The sequence below is a fragment of the Ciconia boyciana genome, chromosome 1 (genome assembly GCF_034638445.1).
Source record: "Ciconia boyciana chromosome 1, ASM3463844v1, whole genome shotgun sequence".
In the NCBI taxonomy this organism is placed as follows: Eukaryota; Metazoa; Chordata; class Aves; order Ciconiiformes; family Ciconiidae; genus Ciconia; species Ciconia boyciana.
The window spans coordinates 43,339,998-43,360,650 of record NC_132934.1 but is presented as its reverse complement, the minus strand read 5'-3'; the positions used below and the strand labels follow the sequence as shown (position 1 = coordinate 43,360,650).

Sequence of the window (20,653 nt, the reverse complement as noted above, 5' to 3'; positions counted from 1 at the left end):
GCACAAGTAAACATTGCTTTCATAGCAAAAAAATCTGATTTTACTTAAAGGCAGCTCATGGGAGGTGGGAGGGAGTGAACTCCAATCAAGCCATAATGAGGGTGCAGAGGGCAGGCTTCTTCCCAAATAAAACAAACCAAGTAACCAGCTTTCAAGCCATAAGGAGCCCACCCATATCTCCCAAGAGCAGCAACTGCTCTGTTGGAGCACTGCAAATCTCTGATGGAGATCTTCAGCACAGAATGTCTTTATTTTTTAAAAAAAGAAAGTACCTTCCCTGATCTTTACCAGACAAGTCAAAGGGTGGTCAGCAGAGGTGAGCTTGGGCCCAGCCTCACCAGAACCATTGCTTGGGGAAGGGGAGAACAGCACCAACAATTCTCAATCAATGTTAACATTGAACCCACACCCAGCAGAAAACACGGAGACTTTTTTCTCCCCATTAGGTGAGCTCTTAACTCCTAGCCTTATACTTTAATACATATTGCTGGTTATAACTATCCTGATTAAATTCCAACTTGGATGGTTACCTTGTTTCTACTCAAAATCTAACCTTTAGCACAGACCAGAAGAGTAAAGGCATTCTGTCTCCTGCAAGTGCCACCTAGAAGCACACAACTTGGTTATACCTACTAGCCCTATGTGGATGTCTTGTTTACCCTTAGAATACCTCAAATATCATTAATTATGTACGTACATTTGTACACCTGTACAAATATGTACATTTGGCCACCTGAAATGTTCCCTAGAAGGAATTCTCCCTTAAGAAACGTTACCTTGCCAGCATGCTTTGCTCAAAAGAAAGGAGTATCAAATTAGTGAATAGTAACTCTAATTGGTAGTATAAAGGTGTACTTTACCAAAACCCAGTGTAGTAGTTCACAGGATTTCACATCAGCACAGAACTGGGTGCATGCTATCCTTAAGACACCTGTAAATCTCTCCAGAAAGACTCTACTAAGATCAGATGCAAGATAGCAGCTATTTTCTCATAGTACGGCTTCTGAAATTGGACAGAAGTAACACTGTGTGAAATCACATCCCAAGTGAAGACAAACACTGCATCTAAGAGTCAATATTTATTTGATTAATAACTTACAAAATTTAACAGATTTAATTTATGTAAGGAGAGCTAATTTATTAAACATTTTACAGATTTTTTTTGTTCACAATGTAATACATCAAGATCTTGACAGTATTAAAATAATACTTGGCACAGTTATAAATAAAGAATATACAAAAAAATCCATAGCTTAAAATGTAGTGATGCTGTTTTACACATTAATTGAAAAAAAAAAAATAAATCTGGTGGACATCAAAGAATACAGAATCCTGCAAAGTAACAGCACATGTTTAGGGGCAAGACAAAATTCCCATTTATTCTACCTATGTCAGATTAAGTTGATCTGATCTGCTGTTGGTTTGGATCAGCTTTGTTAAGTTTCAGAAGCAATGCAGTTTTGGTTTAACAAGTGAATTGTAAGTTTGATAACTTGACAGAAAAATGCTGCATAGTTGGCTCCCCCCTGCTTGATTTTATGATTTCACATCAAACAACTCAGTGTTACTCAAGACAAGTTACATTTTGCACTGGAAACTTCATACATCCCAAATCCATATATGCAAGTTAATTTTCACAACTACCTACTATTGCTCAAATTCTACAGGTCTCAATAAAACTGTCGCCAGAGAGCTATTAACAAGTAAATAGTGCAGAACTCACTACGTACTACCAAAGATCACCTCTTCTTTTGCAAACATTTTTGACATGGACTGCATGACACAATTCATGGCAGTTAATGCTACTGGGCAACTAAAACCAAAACTTGTATCACGTACTGAACTGCTCTTCTGGTGCTAGGCGATATTTAATAAAGTGGATTAAAGTTCTTCAAGTCAACCGACCCCCAACAGAAATGTGGAAAAAAAAAAAAATATGCAGAACATTACTGGTGATTAAAACAAACAACATTGTAAAGTCTGCATGCTTTTTTCTGATCAGAAAAAATATGAATAACTGATGTCAACTGTTTTCACTGAAATAGAACGTATCTTTGTTAGGAATACAAATTTTGTCTGACAAAAATAGCAAAAGCTTCTTGCCACCCCTACACCCAAACCTCTCCCATTAAAACTGTGTCCAAGATGATGTTGATTTTTCCAGTATTAAACATTCAAGTACCCCAATGCTGCACTTCTGTAAATCCTGATATCTGGTACTTGCAAACTAAGTGTGTGTCTTGAGATCAATGTACAACTACAGAAAAAATGTTTACTTGCAAATACTGAACATCAACTATTTACAGTTTCACTGCTCCTCTTACTAAGGCAAGGGTCGGGAATACCACTAGATTGCTTTATTACCTGTAATCTGCATATTACAGAAAACGCTAATTTTGCCAAGCATCAAACATGCAGTGATTTTGCAGGGCATAATGCCTATTAACAGCAATATTGAACATCACTAAAAGCTCATTAGATATCTTCCTACACTTTTTTTGGTTGAATAAAATGAAAATGAGCAGCTTTAAATACACTAAACACACACTCACAGAGAGAAAACTGTTTGATAAATTATTTATATACAGATACACATTCTTTACACTGGTCTCAGACATCTGCTTTCAGGTCCCTCCCCAAACTCCCCTCACAGGTTTCTCGAACCACTGGGTTGCTACAGCACTTAGAAGAGAACTAACCTGATTCTCAGTCTCTCTGTAAACAATAGTTAAGGAAGCAGTGAACAATTCACTATGAGTATATGAAAACACCATAACAAAAAAATCAGTGCATCACATTCAAGAAAAGCCCCTTTGGAATGCAATTTCAGATCATTCCTTACCTTCCAAACATATCTGTAGCATGAGAACTTAAAAAAAAAAAGGAAATTAAGGGTGATTTCCACGTGCCAACATACCATCTTTTTCAGAACACTGCGTTACATTTTCTGTGTGCGCGTGCTATTATGGGGATTTTTTTATTTTTTTTAAAGTTTGGTTTCCATTATTTTACATCCAAACAAAATAAGCATTTTAGACAACTTTGTGTTCTTCTTCTGCAGTTGCATTCAATTTAAAACTATCTTGTCTTTTTATAATTGAGATTTTTGCTTTCACATCTGTGGTTTCCCCCATGCAATCTCTCTTCCAACATGTCTCCAATTACACCACACTGTACTGTATGAGGACCAAACCTAATATTGAAACGTTGCTAGTTTGTAAGTTGCTTATACAATTACTTCAAAGATAATGATTTTTTTCCTGAACATTATATACTGTAATCTAGTTTTACAGGTGTATCATGCATTTAAGCAGGGCTTTAACTTTGACAGAAGAGCTTTCCTTATTTGCACAACTGTTTATTTCAGACTATATAATCTCAGAACAGGGTTATTACAAGTATTTAGTTGTACCGCTAACTGGTGGCAAAAACAATCACCAAAAAATGTGGGCAACGTATTTTTTTTCAACATTATCTGATGTGCCCTACTGCTATAACTTAACACGTTACAGGGGATTCCCACCACATGATGTTTATAACAGTATTGAAAAGCACATTTTTCAGTGTACATAATACTACAGAAAATCTGTATTAAAAAAAAATCACATTACAGGACCTACAACATAACGATCAGTGAACTCTGCATCATGAAATTTAGTTTTATATTCTAGATTCTTGTTTCAGTGGAATTATTCATACTGGGAAATAATTTTTTCTGCTCAGCACAATGTAACTACTTATGTCAATACTTCAATAATCTCATGCTCCATTGTGAAAGACCTTAAATAAAAAACCCAACAAGAAATACTGTGAATATGCTGTCGCGAATAATTCTCATGTTAAGAACTGTTAAAATCCCTTTTTGATCTTCCTCCTCTTCCTTATCAGGTTTGGCAGTTTATTCTGTCCATTTTTACTTTTGTTAATAAAATTCTGATGAAGAGAAGGTACCTTAAGATTCACCATCAGCCCTACACATAGCATGCTACTCTTCAAGGGATGCGGATTCGAGAGAGAGAGAAAATTTTTCAGGCACCACTCAGATATGATATGCTCACAGGACGAAGGTGGTGCTACACTAGCTGGTAGCCTGATCCTGAAGTTTGGTCATATTCTATTGTATACTGCCTTGTCCAGTCCACGATAACGGGCCGAAAAAGACCACAGCATCTGAATTCAAAGAAGTCTATAACGTTCCTTATACATCCATGGCTAAAAACAAAACAAAAACATGTTAGTAAGCAATATCATAGCTCATCTAACAAAGTACAACATTTTTTGTCTACCTACAAATTCGATTCTTCACCCTTTAAGTTCCTAACTGTAGAAAATCAATTCAGTTAAGAATTATCTTAGTGCTTGCTGATGAGCAAGTTCTGAAATGAGTAGTCGTCACCAGACTGGTGAATGTTTGATCCTTGGACACAACCAAGACACTAACTTTCTTTCACTATCTACCAAAACTGTATGGAAAAATGTAACATGTTATTGGCAGTACACCATAATGTAGCACAACACAGTAATTCAGATCCCTTTCCAAGAGGAAAGTTGTACAGACAGATGCAAGAGGTACAGACGGATGCAAGACAAAACAGTATGAAGTGGATGTCTTCCTAGAATAATTTTCATTTTTATTAGTATCTATTTCTGTCATACATACTGGTTCACCAGCTGCAGGTCTAAGATCAATTAAGTCCCTAGACAACACAAAATTAAGAAAGCATCATCTGAATTAAATGACCTATCCAAGTGCTTTCTGCTGCTGAATCAATTATTGTCAAATATTTAAGATACCTACATCAAAATTCCAACATGTTGGGTTTTTTTTAACTTAATTACACATGGGCTGAATAGATTACGGTTTTCTGGAAGAGAAGCTTGTGTTATGATATATGCAAGAACAGGTCTAAGCAACAAGGAGATGACAATCACTTGATGTCAACGCTTCATCTGACAGGTGATGCCAAGTCAGTTATTTTAGACATCTGGTGTTATTTTCAGGAGTCATTTTTATAATAGCAGCTATTTTAGTGAAAATGGTTTGTGAATGTGACATTAATTTAGGGATAAAACCCGCATTTTTTCCCCGTTCTCTGCACTGCCCTATGTTCTTCAGGCAAAATAATTATGTTTTTGCTACAACTCTAATCTGTAGGAAGACTGCAGCCATACAGAGATGCTTGTCTACTTCTCACTAGAAGTTTTGTATGGAAGGATATTAAAACAAGATGACACAAACTTCTCTTGTAGCACAAAATCAAACTTCAACAAGAACTTCCATCTCCTGTTCCCCTGGGTGTCACCTGAAAGAGCAGCAGCTCCCACAGGAGACACAGCATATGCAGCAGGATGAGTCATGCTTCTGTCCTTTCACTGCTCCTTTTGTAACATGCCCTCAAACCACCAATATTCCAGCCTCATGCCTTCATTTATTTCCTGCTTTGGCTCCATAAGCTGCTCCATGCCGCCATATTCCCAACCCAGTGCTACATCACGCCTCAGCCCCTCTCTCAGCTTGCACCCTCATCCCTACAGAAACCAGAATCCTAACCTACCCTTTACATACTGATACCCAAAAGCTCATGTCTCACCCGTGCAACACCCACTTCAGTTCCTGGGACATCCTGCTCCCTTCCCCACAAATGGTTTTGCCCATGCTCTTCCTCCGGAGCAGGAAGGAAGTGCTGCCTCTTTTCTCACAGTGAAGAGAGCAAGGGGAGCTACTGCACAGAGCAAATTCAACAACACATGAAATATCTATCAGAGGAAAGCACCTGGTGTGGAAGTGAAGATCCAGGTCAACATCAACACCATGCAATAAACAACCACCTCCGATTTGGGCATCTGATTTATAAAGAGGATATTTATTTCCCCATAAACTCTACAGCAAAATATGACCACTACTGGAAAGCATTATTTTCTGTGTTTATGCATCCCTGAATAGAGTCACTACAAAACATTTATCACCTCCTTTAACTGGGTAGAATGTGCTACTGTAAAAATAGATGACAGACTCAGCATTCCAAGTAGTGAAAATAAAAGTATTTAGCTATGTTCTGTTTCAACAAGCTGCACAATTCAAATGTATGCAAGGCTACACAAATAAGAAATACATTTACACTTTAAAACTTACTTGAATGGGCTTTCAATAGATGTGGTTGTAACTTTAAAGTGCTTGTATCTTCTTGCATTCATTCTTTCATTTGTAGTGATACCTAAGCAAGATATCTGAAGACAGAAATAAAGAGTAAGCAATTTAGCTCATGTAAAAACATGCAAACAAGCCCTGCATCAGCCAGACTGAAAAAGGAGGACCAAATTTACTCTTTTATATTCCTTCTCTTGAAGAAGGAATTTTTGTCTGGGGAAATTATGAGGTCTCAACATAAAACACTATACAACAGCTGTACCAGATTGCACAAAAGGTTTAATTTTGGAAGTGATCAGAAATAAATCATGATCACTGAATAAACTGTGACTTCTTAGTTCATAATAGATGCCTTTACTATATTGTCAGCTGAAGTGTACTGTAAATAATAGATTCAGGAGTTACTTTATGCAGCATTTGAACCACTTTCTTTTCCTCTTGACAGTCTAGTTATAGCTCCAGTAATATATTTTTCTCCATTTATACATTTGTTGCAGTAACATAACTTTTCTGTCCGCAAGACAAAAAGATGACCAAGAAAAAAGTGGGGGTGTTTTTTGTTGTTGTTGCTTGTGTTTTTTCCTTTTTACAGAAGCATTTGGCCCAAAGGCTACAATTTTCATATCAGCTTTCCAACTACGTTAGCCTAAAAGGATATCTTACGTAAAACCGGAGTTGACTGTGATGTGATGTAATTGGAAACAAAAATGTGAGAACTCCCATAGCAGCCTTATACTACAGGAAGATAAAATCTTGTAATTCCTAGTGGAATATAAAAAGTCAACTCTGCTGCATGTTGCAAAAGCAAGAACATTGAGAAAGTTAAGTTTGGGCTGGGTTGCCTCATTTGGATGTACTTAATCTCAAGCATTTTCTTCACCTTCGTGAAACTCGGTGAAGTTTTGTGTCTATGTACATAAATGGGCTCTCAATGGCCAACTTTTGAAGTAGAAAGTAAAGGTTTTAAATTATTTTTCTAAGATAGCGGATAGCATTTTGGCAATAAGCCTGGCCAGTTCAAGGACAAGTCCAAACTTTATGATGGAGAGAGGGAAAAAAAAACAAAAAAACCCCCAAAAACCAAACAAACAAAAAAAAAACCCCAAAAAACCAACCAAACCCCAACAAAAACCAAAGCAGCAAGAGTAGGGGCTGTGCAGTTGCAAACCAAAAGAAGCAAATTAGAGAATTATTTATCAATTCCATCATTAAAGCAAACTCCAAAGAGATTTGTCAAGAACAATCCTCAGCTTTCTATGCGTAAAACTCTTAGGAAATTTAGTAATATGATTGTGTGTTCAGTTTTCATTTTTCCAGGATTAGTGAAGAAGTCAAATGCTAGAATTATTTTGCTTAATTACACTAATGATACAAAATACTATGAGATGTATTTTTCCAAATGGCATAATTCAAAGATTCATCTGTACACAGATCATATTAACAGGAATCCTCAATGGGGAACTTAATGGATCATGATATAAGTATGATGGAAGGCTCTCTGGAAAGTTATATGTTTATTCTGCTATAGAAGTCTTGTGGGTTAGATTGCTTTGAAAGCCACCTGAAATACATGTAGTTCCTCTGCTCATTTGTCTTGGGCAGGAAAGACCTCCAAAAGACTGAATGGCTCTCGCTCACACATACAAGATTTTGAAATTGATATATGTTGTAAATGATGAATATTGCAGAGAAAGGAGGACAAAACTTAAGTTTCCTGAAAAGTTTTACCTATGCCTTAGAGGATGATTTTTATTTCCAGGATCTCTGGAAAGATTAAATTGTAAGTCTCACGGTCCGCTAATGACAAGTCATACTGAAAGACTTTCAAGTCATACTGAAAGGCTTTCAAGTCATACTGAAAGGCTTTCAGTATGACTTGTCTCTCCTTAAAAAGGATAAAGAAAAACTTGGGTTTGGTCAGATTACAGTACAATAATGTGATCACAAATCACACAGAAGCAGTGTAAGAAATTACTGCAACCCCTTTGAAGTTACCACCTTCCTTCTGCTAATGACATACTGCATTATTCCAAGTTCGACCCACAGATCTTAACCTCTATTAGTCTTCATTGCCTTTCTCTGGTCTGTTTTGACATTTTGTCATTCTGAGAATGGAAAGTGGGAGGTAGGTATTTTAACCTCTTGCAAAAAAAAAAAAAAAAAGCACAAGTGAATGAGAAGTGAATGATGCCTAATACCCAGAGACAACAGATGCCTCCCTCCTCCAGTGTGGCTGAGAGACTGAACACTTGGTCTTGCATAATGAACATTAAAATTTAAATGACAGAACTATTTGATATTCTTATGTCACTCAGCATTACAAATGAAGTGCTCTTCCATACCTGATACATCTGACACATGAGTAACACAGCCACCCACATGAAGTGAAAAACGCTGTTTAGAAACATCCAAAACATCCACGGAGAACAGGTAGCAATCTGTGTAATATAGGTCCAAAATCCATCCTTTGCATAACTTGTCTCACAGTGGAAACCCCAGTCTAGAGAAAAAACAAAGTGTCAAAAACCATACAGAAGATTTAAGATGTTTATTGCACATCAACATAATGCCCACATTGGAATGTATTAAATTAAATAAGAAAGTGACAATGTGCCAAAATAGTTTTACTTGCTCTCTCTTCCTTTCCCAACTCCTTGAATACATGACATATCACAATACTTGGTTGTGATGGAGAAATCTAGGACAAGAAAAACATCACCTTCTAACTTAAAATATCCAACATAATCAGTTATTAATATGCAGTTGAATTCCAGAATAAAAAATATCCAAAACTCCGATAAGGCAGAAATCTGTAAAAATCCATACCAGGAGATAAAAAAAGTATTTATACGCAATTAAAAAAAAAAAGCCAAAAAACCACATTTACTCACAAGAGATACATCCATAAATCATCCAGCAGATCATAAAAAGCAGGAAGAACAGGTATCCCATAAAATAGCGATGGTTCCCTGCTCCTAAAGTTGCACAAGAACAACAGGGATCAAATAACGACACTTTGAGAAGACAGACAACACTACATCAGAAAGTTTAATTGCTTGCTTAGAAGTACTGCTTATTATTGTATACAGAAGCATTACTCTCCAATATTAAGCCAATATAACTTCAAGACAGTGAAATTAGCTGAATTTACTTTTTTTCTTTTACGTCTGAGACAACAAAGCAATGTTTTATTTTCTTAAATTTCTGTCACATTACAGCTGCAATTCACACAAATGCATTTCATTTGTAACCTCTTTCGTGAGCTAATAAAATTATCGATAGACAATATTTAGAACGATGTTGGTGACAGCTGTTGCAGAGCCCTGAACAGCCAGGAATTACACATCAATACAACTTTTTAAAATTCCATTTAAAAATAGTCAGACTGCAGAGTTCACTTTCTTAAAAGAAACAGAAATATGAATAAATATACAACCTCCCTTGATAATAAGCTAACTCACAACTTAAACCTGTCTGATGAAGCTAGCTAAAAATAAAATATCTAATAGAACTTGTAAAACAAATACATGTAACTGAACAGACGAGGCCTAACAACCTGGCTAAAATAATGAATGGGATAAAAACTATTCTGCTTAAGACAGAATTTAAATGCAAGAAAATTCAGTTACTAAAAAAGATCTATTTTTAACATTAATAGAGCTAAAAAGATGCCTCTTACATGAGTACATCATAATTCTGAAGTACTCAGCATTTCTTCTGTTTGTAAAGTATGTCCACTGTCGCAACCTTCCAACAGCTCTCGGCTGTAAACTAAACCCACAGAGCTGATAATGGGCCACAAAAGATTTGGCTGTCATCATCTACCAGCACAGCATTTACTTCATTATGTCAAATGTTTTGCCTGCTAAAACAAGAGCATCCTCTGGAGGCAGAAAATAATCAAGTGCTTTTAGCAAGTGAACTGAAAGACTATATAAATAAGAGATGAGGAAAAATACACATACAACGCAAGCTAGACTAAACACAAGACATTTCCTTGAAAATCAAACCAGTTCCTTCAGACATAAAATATGTTGTAACGTTGTCTTCAATCACCTAAGAGCATACGAGAAACAGTGTTGGGAATGTCCCTAAGGTATCACTTTCATTTGCATTCTAATTTTCAGAACTGTTAAGTTTTATAAAAGACATCTTTTAAAAAAATTGAAGTTAAATGGTGACCTAGGGGCTCATCTGAGAGGCATCTGATGAGATGCTCCTTTCAGCAGCATCTTCAATGATACTAAACCAAATTCTGCTTAACAGGAAATCCATTTGTATTTGGTAAAAACATACATGCAGCATTTAAAACTATAAATGAGACAGGTACAATCTTGGTGACAGTTAAAAAAAAGACTTTGGAAAAACGAAGTGGAGAAACTGCCCTTCTTCTGTACCGTAAATAAGATTGGGCGTAGCACTATTTTCTACAGTTTTACCCTGGACTGGCAGGAACACAGTCAGTTATCCTCCACAGTTAAAACAATGCTGTAAGAATTGTCACTAATTTCTTTTGTATGGTTGTGCTTATATTATACATAAGTACTAGCACATAATAAAGATAACAGATTTTTTACTGATGGAGTTACATTGCATGATTTAGACTGTCTGTTCATTTCTTAATTTTTCCTACTTTTACCTCCTTGTAGAAGAATCTTTATTGGATGGAAAAAGTGATCATTATACTAAACCATAAAATAATCCCTCATATACACAAGACCTATCTTCTGAGTCACTGCTATCAGAACAATAATTCAGTATGTCAGCATAACGCATGTGACATAACCATTTAAAATTTGGCTCTAGCTCGTTTCATGCTATTACTTTTCATGCTATTACTCATGCTAAAACTAAATTTCTGTTGCAAGTCTGCAGTTTGTGCTTGAAATGCAACTACAAGTTTAATAAAATCTGTTATTTTTCATCTTCAAACAGCCAACTGTAAAAAACATAATGCCATTTTGATATTCCATTAAAAAGATAGGTATAATCACCTTTAGAGACTTGCTCACTGTCATTTAAACTAAAATTTTGCAGGTATGATGAAAATAATTTGCCCTAATTGCCAATTTATTTATTTTTCAAATAGTCTGCACTTTTTGTCAACCTCTTCAGAGTGCTAAAAATATTCTCTCAGTCTCTTTATGTGGCAAGTTTTATCCCCAAAGGATTTATTTTAGAGTGTCTGTACACACTCTTACAATATTTCTCAGTCCTATCTTTAGTAAAATTCTTATCCTTAGAAGGATAAGAAGGCATTTGAATGTCTTCCTTTGAAAAGGAAGACTACACAAAACATTTCCAAATTCCGCCTTTCCAGAAAGGCGTGATTCATGTTTCCCTTTTTGGCAAACACACTATGAACACTGTTTTAAGAATGGATTCTGTTTTGTAATCCTATGCTCAGGGTCACCATGTACCAACCAGAGAGAGACAGAAAAGCCATATAAGGTCATTTGGACCACCACTCCCTGCAGTTTAGGGCTGTTCCCATAGTGTGATTTCTAATGCTTTTTTCCCAGACTACTTTCAAGCGCCCTAAAGTTTACTTTTACCTCCAGTTATCCCCATCTGTATGAGATCACTAGTAGGAATATTCTCCTTTTCCATCACCATTGTTTTTTAAAAACCATTTCCTCCACCTAACTTAACTCACATACTCACACACTGTCTTATTACACACAAACTAAGGTCTTTCCTCCCCCATCTGTTTTTTATACTTTTCCAGTTACCGATTAAAATACTGGACCTTTCTGTCCCATTGGCAAGTACTCCTCCACACTCTTGCAAAACAAACTGTCACTAAACACTCTCCAAAACCTGAGCCCATGCCCCCTTGCCTGTTTTAATTAAAAATTTCTTAGTTCTTCATTATAAAACATCTAAAATATATATCAAAAGTAGCTCAGGTAGTAACATCAGTAGGAAATATAAAATAGAAGGGAATGATCTAAGTCCATCTCAATGAGACTTTAGTGATGTTCTATTACAATTCAAATGCCAGCATTGGCTATTTTATTCTTGATCATAAGACCAAACTACTGTGACTATCCATTATTATATGTATTTGGAAGGACTACAATGAAGCATTTATTGGCTGTCAGCTGTCAATGAATCCAGGTCCTAATTCCTCCCCAGGATTAAAGTTACCTCTGCTTGTGTCCTAAAAAAAGAAACCAGTGAAGTAAGCTGCACTCATTTCCTAGCTGTGAAGTCTTCAGTACTGCCTGCATAATAATGGCTTTCAAATAAGTTTCTCAAAAAGTATGACAGGGAATAGCAGCATTTAGAGGCTTTATTCCTGTTCTATATCCGCTCCTTTCATCATCATGAGGAGAATAAATGTCTACCTGGGGGGTCAAAAAGAGAACACTTCAACAGGAAGTCATTCTGTATCTAACTGCTATAATCATGACATTTTTGAATACGTATACTTTTCCATTAAATTACTGAAAATTATTGGTAAAGATGAAAATTTTTATCTTGTGTAATGGATAATAGTCAGTTGTGGAATTGGTACGTGCCTTTTCTGCAAACATTAAAAAGCAGTTAAGCTTTGCATCTTTTAATTACTAGAGTTTATGTTAATAAAAATATATAGATAGGAAACTGAGTTAGACACAGAACAATTTTGAGGATGACAATACAAATGAGAATAACGCAGAGAATTGCATGTAGAAAAAAAATTAAGCTCAATATTGAAAATGTTTTTCCTTCTACCAAAAGTCCTCAACAGTTTTTCCTCAGACTGTGGCAGAAGCCAAGTCACTTTCACCGTGAAATGAGAACAGATAAAACCCTGCACAACACCCAGGGTTGATTTCAGAATCTTTTCCCTTCTTCACCTGTTAAGACATCATTGTATTTTAGCAAATGACTCACCTACACAGTTACCCACCCACGGGCAGTGGTGATCAAACTTCGCTATACATCGATTGCATACGCCACAGTGTTTGGACCTCACTGGCTTCCGTATCTGTAATGGTTATTAACATTTGTTTAGAACAGCAAAAAAACCCTGACATTTTTATATAGACACTATCCCCAATTTATATGTAAATTGATTTTTCTATTGTTAACCCCTTAGAAAACTTCAAACTTTATGCTAATTTTTAAAGCAATCTTAGCTGTTAAGCTTCATCTATACACTATTTAACACAAGCATCTATACCACCTCACTGAAATTATTTTCATGCTGGTTTTGTTATATAAAGGATTTTTTTCCCCATACAAATTTCTCCTATCCCCTCCAGCTATTGAGCTTTGTACAGCAAACAGTTTCATTTCAGCTTTTTAACAATGAAAATACGGAATGAGTTTGAGTTCCACGATTCTGTCAGTATCACTGACAGAGCTCTAACGTAAACTCTTCCAGTGTATTTTCTAAAGACTCAACAAGTGAAACTCAGTGGAACTTAAAATGCTAATTCACTCCCACTAATTTTTTTTTAAGGCTATGTTTTGAAAGAAATATAAAATGGCAATAAAAAAAAAGAACTGGTATTAAGTGTTCTGAGACATATACATATACCAACACACATATTTTTTTAAGGTGCCACATCTGTACTTAATTTTCCAGATTCAATTTTGGGAATATTAACATCATTCATGCTCTACATAGGTCAGAGCATTATAGTATAACACTGATAACCTTGATAAGTTTATATTTACTAGTTAACTTTCTAAAAAAGAAATGCATTATGTTTACTATAGTTACTTTTTTTTTTCCCTTAAGCAGATATTTCCTTTTAAATTTTCTGTGGTGAAACTAAGTATTAACTAGTCCAAGAAAAGTATCTGCTCACAATTTGGCAAGCTTTACAAAAATTAAGATCCCCCGCCCTGATTACTGCCAAACTGAGAAATACACTTGATTTTTGAAAAAAATATTTTACTAGAAGCACTACATAATTTTACTGTGAGTTACAGAGGTGGTGGAATGTCACCTGTGATTTTCATAACTTGTTAGGTGTATAACCAACCATCTTGGTAGATATATTGGATACCTGGATTTCGACACTGGCAAGTTATTTCCACAGTGATAATTTTCTTTCCTCTTATTGTTGCAGGGTTTTTTTGTGTACAGATATATTATTTATTGAAAACACTGCTTAAATTAAAGATTACAAATAAATCCTGCCCTTGAAATTGCATTAAGGCCAAAAATGTGTTCAGTATAGGAACATCTAATTTTTGCCTAGCATTAAAAAAAAAAAATAATTAAAAAAAATCAGTGCTGCAATTGATTAAAAAATACACTACCAAGCAGGTACTGCAGAATATACTGAGGTCCAGACTTCCTGTCTCTGCAAGTTCTACTATTGTCTGCAGAAAAAAGAGAAAGGAAAAAAAAGAAATTAGAATTTAGCATATAAACAAATGCTGACAACCATTGTAATAGCTGCTTCTCAGACCCAGGGTTGTGAACTCTATTCATTTCGGGTACTTTCTACACGCAGGAATAACTTAAATTCAGCTGAAACCAATTTTAAACCTACTTTGTTAAACCAATATGCACATTTACTTCTAAATTAATTCTAGCTTATACTTATTCCTACTCTATCTAGGTTTAATTAGAGAAAAAGCAAGCTTATATTAATTTTGATACATCCACACAGTGATTAGCACCAGTTCGACTAACCTGTTGTTAAACTTATTAAAATTAATGCAGCTGAATTTCTAAACAGGAACACAAATAAGACCAGCTAGCAGGATCAGCCAGTCTAAAAACCAGACTTTCTTTCCAGAGGTACCCCATCAAAACCTTTAAATCTATATTCACCTCTTTCCTCAGATGTTGAAGCTTCAAAAAGAACAGAAATAATGCAAACCAAACATCCCCTTACAGATAATGCTATATGTACAGGTCAAGTGATACACAGAAGTAGGTATCAGTTCAATGATAGCTTTTTTTATTTTGTACACTCCTTCAGTACCCACTTCATTGTTGGAATAGAAGGAACCTAGTATTCCATTAAACGGTTTCCCACAAGTTTTAAAATTCAGCGGCTGAAATCTGTGCTGCATGAGACTTAAATGACATTTGCAACATATGGAAAATATCCTGAAAACATCTTTTGCCAGAATAGCTTTCCTTGAACTAGATGGAATTCATTCAGCATAAATAGCCTAATGGCAAATGGAAAATCTACTGCTTCCTTTCAAACCACGTATATCTTATGCATCAAGGTGGTTTCTACCTGCAGAAGGAATAAAACAGTCCTTACAACTATTTTCTCACCATAGCAATATAAACATAACTTCCTTAATTAGATGATGACCACTAAGGTGGGTATCTTGACTGAAGCCGCAGAAGTCTTCCTCCAAAATACTACACCTAATAACTGGTTAGGAAAACTTTATGGAAACTTTTCCTCAAAGTAACCAGTAAAAGCTACAGTCAACGGTGCGGGTGTAAATCAGTGTGTTAATGCTTACCGGCTGATCTCAGGTAAATGAGGAACAATTTTTACAGTTTTCTAACACTTCTAAGCTCTGAAAGTTGGACTATTTTTTCCCTCACTTGTTGTATCTCCATTTGCTATTGGCCCAATATCCTTGCCTCCAACACGGCAATCCTTGAGATCCCCTCTCCAACTAACCACTGCCATTCACAAGCCCTTCCATGTCCCCCTTGCATCTTGCCAGCTTCAGTACCCTACATCCCTTTCTCATCCCCCTCTGCCATGCCTCACTGCTCTAACATTTCCCACTACTAGATTTGAAATTAAAGAGCCTCCCTCACAATAATAACTTTTGTAAATAAACCAGATGAACAGAAAGCCAAAACACTAAGATGACATACCTACCATAATTTCAATGCTGTTGATGTAGTTTTTGATACCTTAATATATTTTTGACAATTTCAGTAGGAGCATACACTACACTACAGACTAATGAAAGGATGCACAAAGGAATGTACATGTTGTGATGCTCAGCACCGGAGTTCAGTATTGTCCACAAGCAAGACCTCAAAGCTCAGGAGAACAGAACTGAACAAGAGCAGATAAACCACTTTAAATATGTCTCTTTATGGATTATGGCATAGAGACCCAGGAGTACTCAAGAAGTTAGAGGCACATTTTTGTGGTTTGTAAACGCTGGGTCTATTTTCTGTGCTTCTGAACTATTAATATTTGATTTTGAAAATCTGGAATTCTTTATTTACTTATTTTAAGAGTGACTGGGGTTATTTTGTAACACAGAAGAAAGGGTATGACTTATTGGAAGAATAAACATCTGAAATTGTTGCTTACTATGTATTTCCAAACTTACTTAACTTGGTCATCTGGAATTAAAAAGAACTTTTCTGTTTGCTTATTCCAAAGCTAAAGGCTAACTCAGCATAAAACATTTGGAGACAAATTACAAAAACATGAGAAAGCAGTACACTGCACAAAGGTAAGACATGCACCCTACAGTGGTTTATGCCCCTGATAACAGATCATTTCACAATTTGGTTAGCTGCAATGTAAGACATCCAAAACATTCATAGCCATGTGCATCTGACTGAAGAAGTTGCATTTTACAATTCCTATCCAGTTCAGCAAGGCTTTTGTAACCACACTTAACTACTTAAGCAAGTAGATCAAATGAATTGCATATTTGTGCAATTTGCTGAATCCGAACCAAAGTACAGTTGCTGACTCTTCTATTTAATTTAGTCCAGTTGTAGGAAGATAATTTAGTCTGGAACTTACTTTGGCAAATTTGCAATAACAGAAAGGGAATTTGCAAAAGTAAATCTACACATTGACTATCAACTCAGTAATAATCTATCAGAGAAAACAAAAATCACTTAAGCTATCACAACTACCTTTTAAAGGATATGTTTATCACTACATAAGGCCATAATTCCAAGCATCAGATTTCAATCCACACAGGTATTTTCACAAATAAGCATGAAGTAGAAGGACAAAACTCATTTTTGGCGGGATGTGAGCTTCTAGGAAACTTGCCCAAAATGAAACAAACAAAATGTTTCTGCTGCTTGTGTGATTTTGCAATATTCAATGCTGAGTTTGGCTGCTGAGGACAATGTACTTCAACAAAAAAACCCCCTAGAAATGCTAACAATAGTGTTATAAAGTCTTAGAAAGATATAATTAGATCATCCATATTTTCTCTAATATTTAAACCAAAAGTAAAAAAAAAAAAAAATTCATCCCAGACTGCCTGGGGTTTTAGTTATTTTTATCCTCAGTCAGTCTAATACTTTCAGACACAAAGCTAAGGAAAACTAGAGGTGCTTTAAAGTCTGAAAGTTTTTTTAGAATCAAACTAATTAACACTTATCCCATAATGGGTCATTTGTTTCAGAAAGGCAAAATTCTGAAATTTCACATTTTCATTTTCAACCAACTGCTTTTTAAACTTTTTTATCTTGAAAATTTAAGTTGTGATTTTGTTAGTAAAAATGACCTAAATGTAACTTCGGAGTAGTAAGCACTTAAACATATATTCAAAATGTAAAAAAAGAAACCTGGATGACAAGAGAAAGGAAAACTTTTCAACATTTTAGACTTTTTGTTATAAAACAATTTACTGAAATTTCATGTACTGAACAGCAAACTACTCTGCTCAAGTGGTGGCAGGCTGCTGAAGATCAAGTTTCACATATCTCATGGCTTTACCTTTTTCTTTTGCTCTTCCGTGGCTTTGATGATTCCCGGATCAGATTTCCAGGATTTTCCAAAATTGTAGAAAAGTGCAACGCTATTAGCGAGGAATGGAAGATGTATAAAGAAAAAATTGAGATGTGTTTGAAGTCAAGGAATCTAAAATTTAAAACCAAATTTCCTCTTGAAAACACCCACTGATAATTCTGAAATAAAATTTAAATACATTTAATTTTTACAAATGCCCTTGAGTCAGTGTCTTCTGAATTAACAAAATTCAGCACTGCTGTTAAGAACTAGGTTGGCACTCCATATTTTCTATTGCTCAAAAACTTGAAAACTTACTTTTTAATATGCTGTTCTCCATGAGGCATTTCTAAAGCACTTAGCCTTCTAAAGAATGAATAATGATAGTTCAGTTTTTGTAATTATTTTCCCTTTTAAATAAATTAAATTCCATGAAATTTATCTTCTTAAAAGTATTTCCTGTTTTCACAATAAACATTTCAGAGCTCTATTTATAAGGTAGTCATTTGACTGCCTATGTCTTCAGTGGCTTGACATTCCCGTTACATCACAGAAAGGACTGTTTCTAGCCATAGAAGGAATTGTGCTGCAATGACCACCGTTGCATGGCAATCACGTCTCAACACCACTTATCTCCAAGAAAGGTACTGTCTGAATCCTGGTCCTATTATAAGGCGATACCCATATTTTACATCAATGAAAGTTATTTTTAACATACTAATACATCTAATACTTACAAAACCCACAGGACTTCGTATTCTCTGGAAGTGTTTAAAAATCAATTACCATATGAAGACAGAAAATAACCATTAGTCTTAAAATATACTTCCTGTGTTGAATGACTTGCCATATAACATGCCTAGTCTTTCAACACTTGACATTTCTTCACAGAATTAAAACATTTCTTAGCAATGACGTTGGAAAAACAAATACTTCAGACATGCCTCTTCCACAAAAGGTGGAAAATTATTTACTCTGATAAACCTACAAAAGACTTGACCAGCCTGACTAAGGATACCTGTCAGCTGTCAGTCATAACTGCAAGGAGATGCCATATTTGACAAAGCTGTGGTGGCAGAAGCCTCTACAGCATTATCCAGGCAAAAAGGACACTTATTACTCAGGCACAAATCACTCCACACCCAAACTACACTATATTCTGAGTAACTTAGATGAATATTTCTCTCCACTTTGGTAGTCATTAGAACTTCTACTGTAATTAAAGTTTAATATATTGTGTGTTTGCATTACAAAACCCTTCATATAAGACTTAAAAACGATTATTACATGGCAATCTGTACTGAACTGGTATATAACACTTTAAAGACAACAACAAAACCCCATTTTTTGCATGCTTTGAAAAAATCAATTTTGAAGTTAGAATAGATGCTCAAATATATTCTACTATATATCTACAAGTATATTCTATTCTGTTTGACTCTGTTCTTGGAAAAAAATGTTTATTGAAGGCATTAAGCAGTATTAAGAAAAAAATTACATAACCATTGATAAACAAATCTACATGGTATAGATACAAGCAAATATTAAATGAAAAAAACCAATTTCTATAGAATAACAGTAAATATCTCAAATCCTTCTACACTGCTCTTTTTATGTGAAAGAATCCTGAAATAAGAATAAACACAAGTCAGGCCTCTTTTTGACTTCTGAAATGCTAACAAAGTCTCATTGCTCATGTCAAGTGTATCCCGAATAACTTCTGTTTTCCTTCTGTTGGGAGGAGGAATTGGCTGTGAATTTCTAATAAAAAAAATTAGCAAGTTCAGTTAAAATTTTAATCATGTACCTTATATAGTAGAATGTTAGTATTAACTTATGAAAGGCTAATTAATCTTTCCTCTAACAAGCAGTTTCCAGCAAGTTTATAATGGGGGGGCGGAAACACCAGCTATACTATAACCTAAACAGTCACAGTTCTATGTGATACATTACAGATGAAAAGCTCCGACTTTAATATTTATACAACATAATTTCTTCCTATTTTTCTTCTAAAATTACCTGCTGCCATGAATAACGTGGTTCAACTTACTTGTATAGCTAGGGAGAGATTAAATTTTCTTTAGAATACTAAAAGTATCACAGGGTTTTTGCCACAACAGTGAAAACTGCTTTTTCATTAAAAATACCTTAAACAGACATCTGTTACAAACAATAAAGGTACAATTGAAAAAAACTGTATGACCCATTCCTAATTACTATACATCATGTCTAGACTATTAAAGAAGATGGGGGAAAGACAATTTATTTTCTATCCATTAAAAGGGTTTTTATAACCTTAAAGTTTTGGAATTGGTTTTTTACTGACTAAAATTTGGACAACCTGTGTGCCACACGAGTGGATCCAAGCCACACGAGTAGAAATTCAGTATGCAGAATTTTTCTGAACTTACCCTTCCCCCATTTTACTCCATAAAATACAGAGAGAGCATAAGAGACTCCCCACAGAGTCTAAGTTTTGCCTTTCCTTTTATCACGGTGGTGTCAGATGAGTGCAACGCTGACAGTGTAAATGGTGGCAGATAAGGTACTTCTGTGCTGAGGATGGAAGATGTCGGGAGACTACACAAGAAAGTAGAGTTAAGTATAGATGAGCAGTAACTATGTAAATGGAGAAGGACAAAGTCAGCAGTATTTTTCATTAGTATCTTCAAAAAAACACTTCTCATAAGTTTTAAGCAAAACTGGGGAGAAGGGATGAAAACCAACTGGACTTTGAAGGAGAAAGGAAAGTTAGAATTGTCTTCTCCAGGATATTTCTGGCATCTGATGTAGATAAACAATGCCACCTGTGGGATTCATCTCACCTACTTTAAAATCACTCAGTATGTCCTCATACACA

At 35.3% G+C, this 20,653-nt stretch overlaps 1 protein-coding gene across 1 annotated transcript in view; it reads right to left on the bottom strand.

Moving 5' to 3' along the window:
- Positions 1 to 1,131: 1,131 nt before the first annotated feature.
- Positions 1,132 to 20,653, bottom strand: part of ZDHHC17 (zDHHC palmitoyltransferase 17) — an 80,698-nt gene continuing 61,176 nt past the window's right edge. Inside the window, exons 11-17 of the mRNA XM_072863983.1 lie at positions 17,782 to 17,906; positions 14,411 to 14,473; positions 13,031 to 13,124; positions 9,040 to 9,123; positions 8,491 to 8,648; positions 6,134 to 6,228; positions 1,132 to 4,212 (exon numbers count right to left, since the gene is read on the bottom strand). Coding sequence (XP_072720084.1) covers positions 4,074 to 4,212; positions 6,134 to 6,228; positions 8,491 to 8,648; positions 9,040 to 9,123; positions 13,031 to 13,124; positions 14,411 to 14,473; positions 17,782 to 17,906 — 758 coding nt within the window. The 3' untranslated portion in view covers positions 1,132 to 4,073. The remainder of the gene's footprint in view (positions 4,213 to 6,133; positions 6,229 to 8,490; positions 8,649 to 9,039; positions 9,124 to 13,030; positions 13,125 to 14,410; positions 14,474 to 17,781; positions 17,907 to 20,653) is intronic.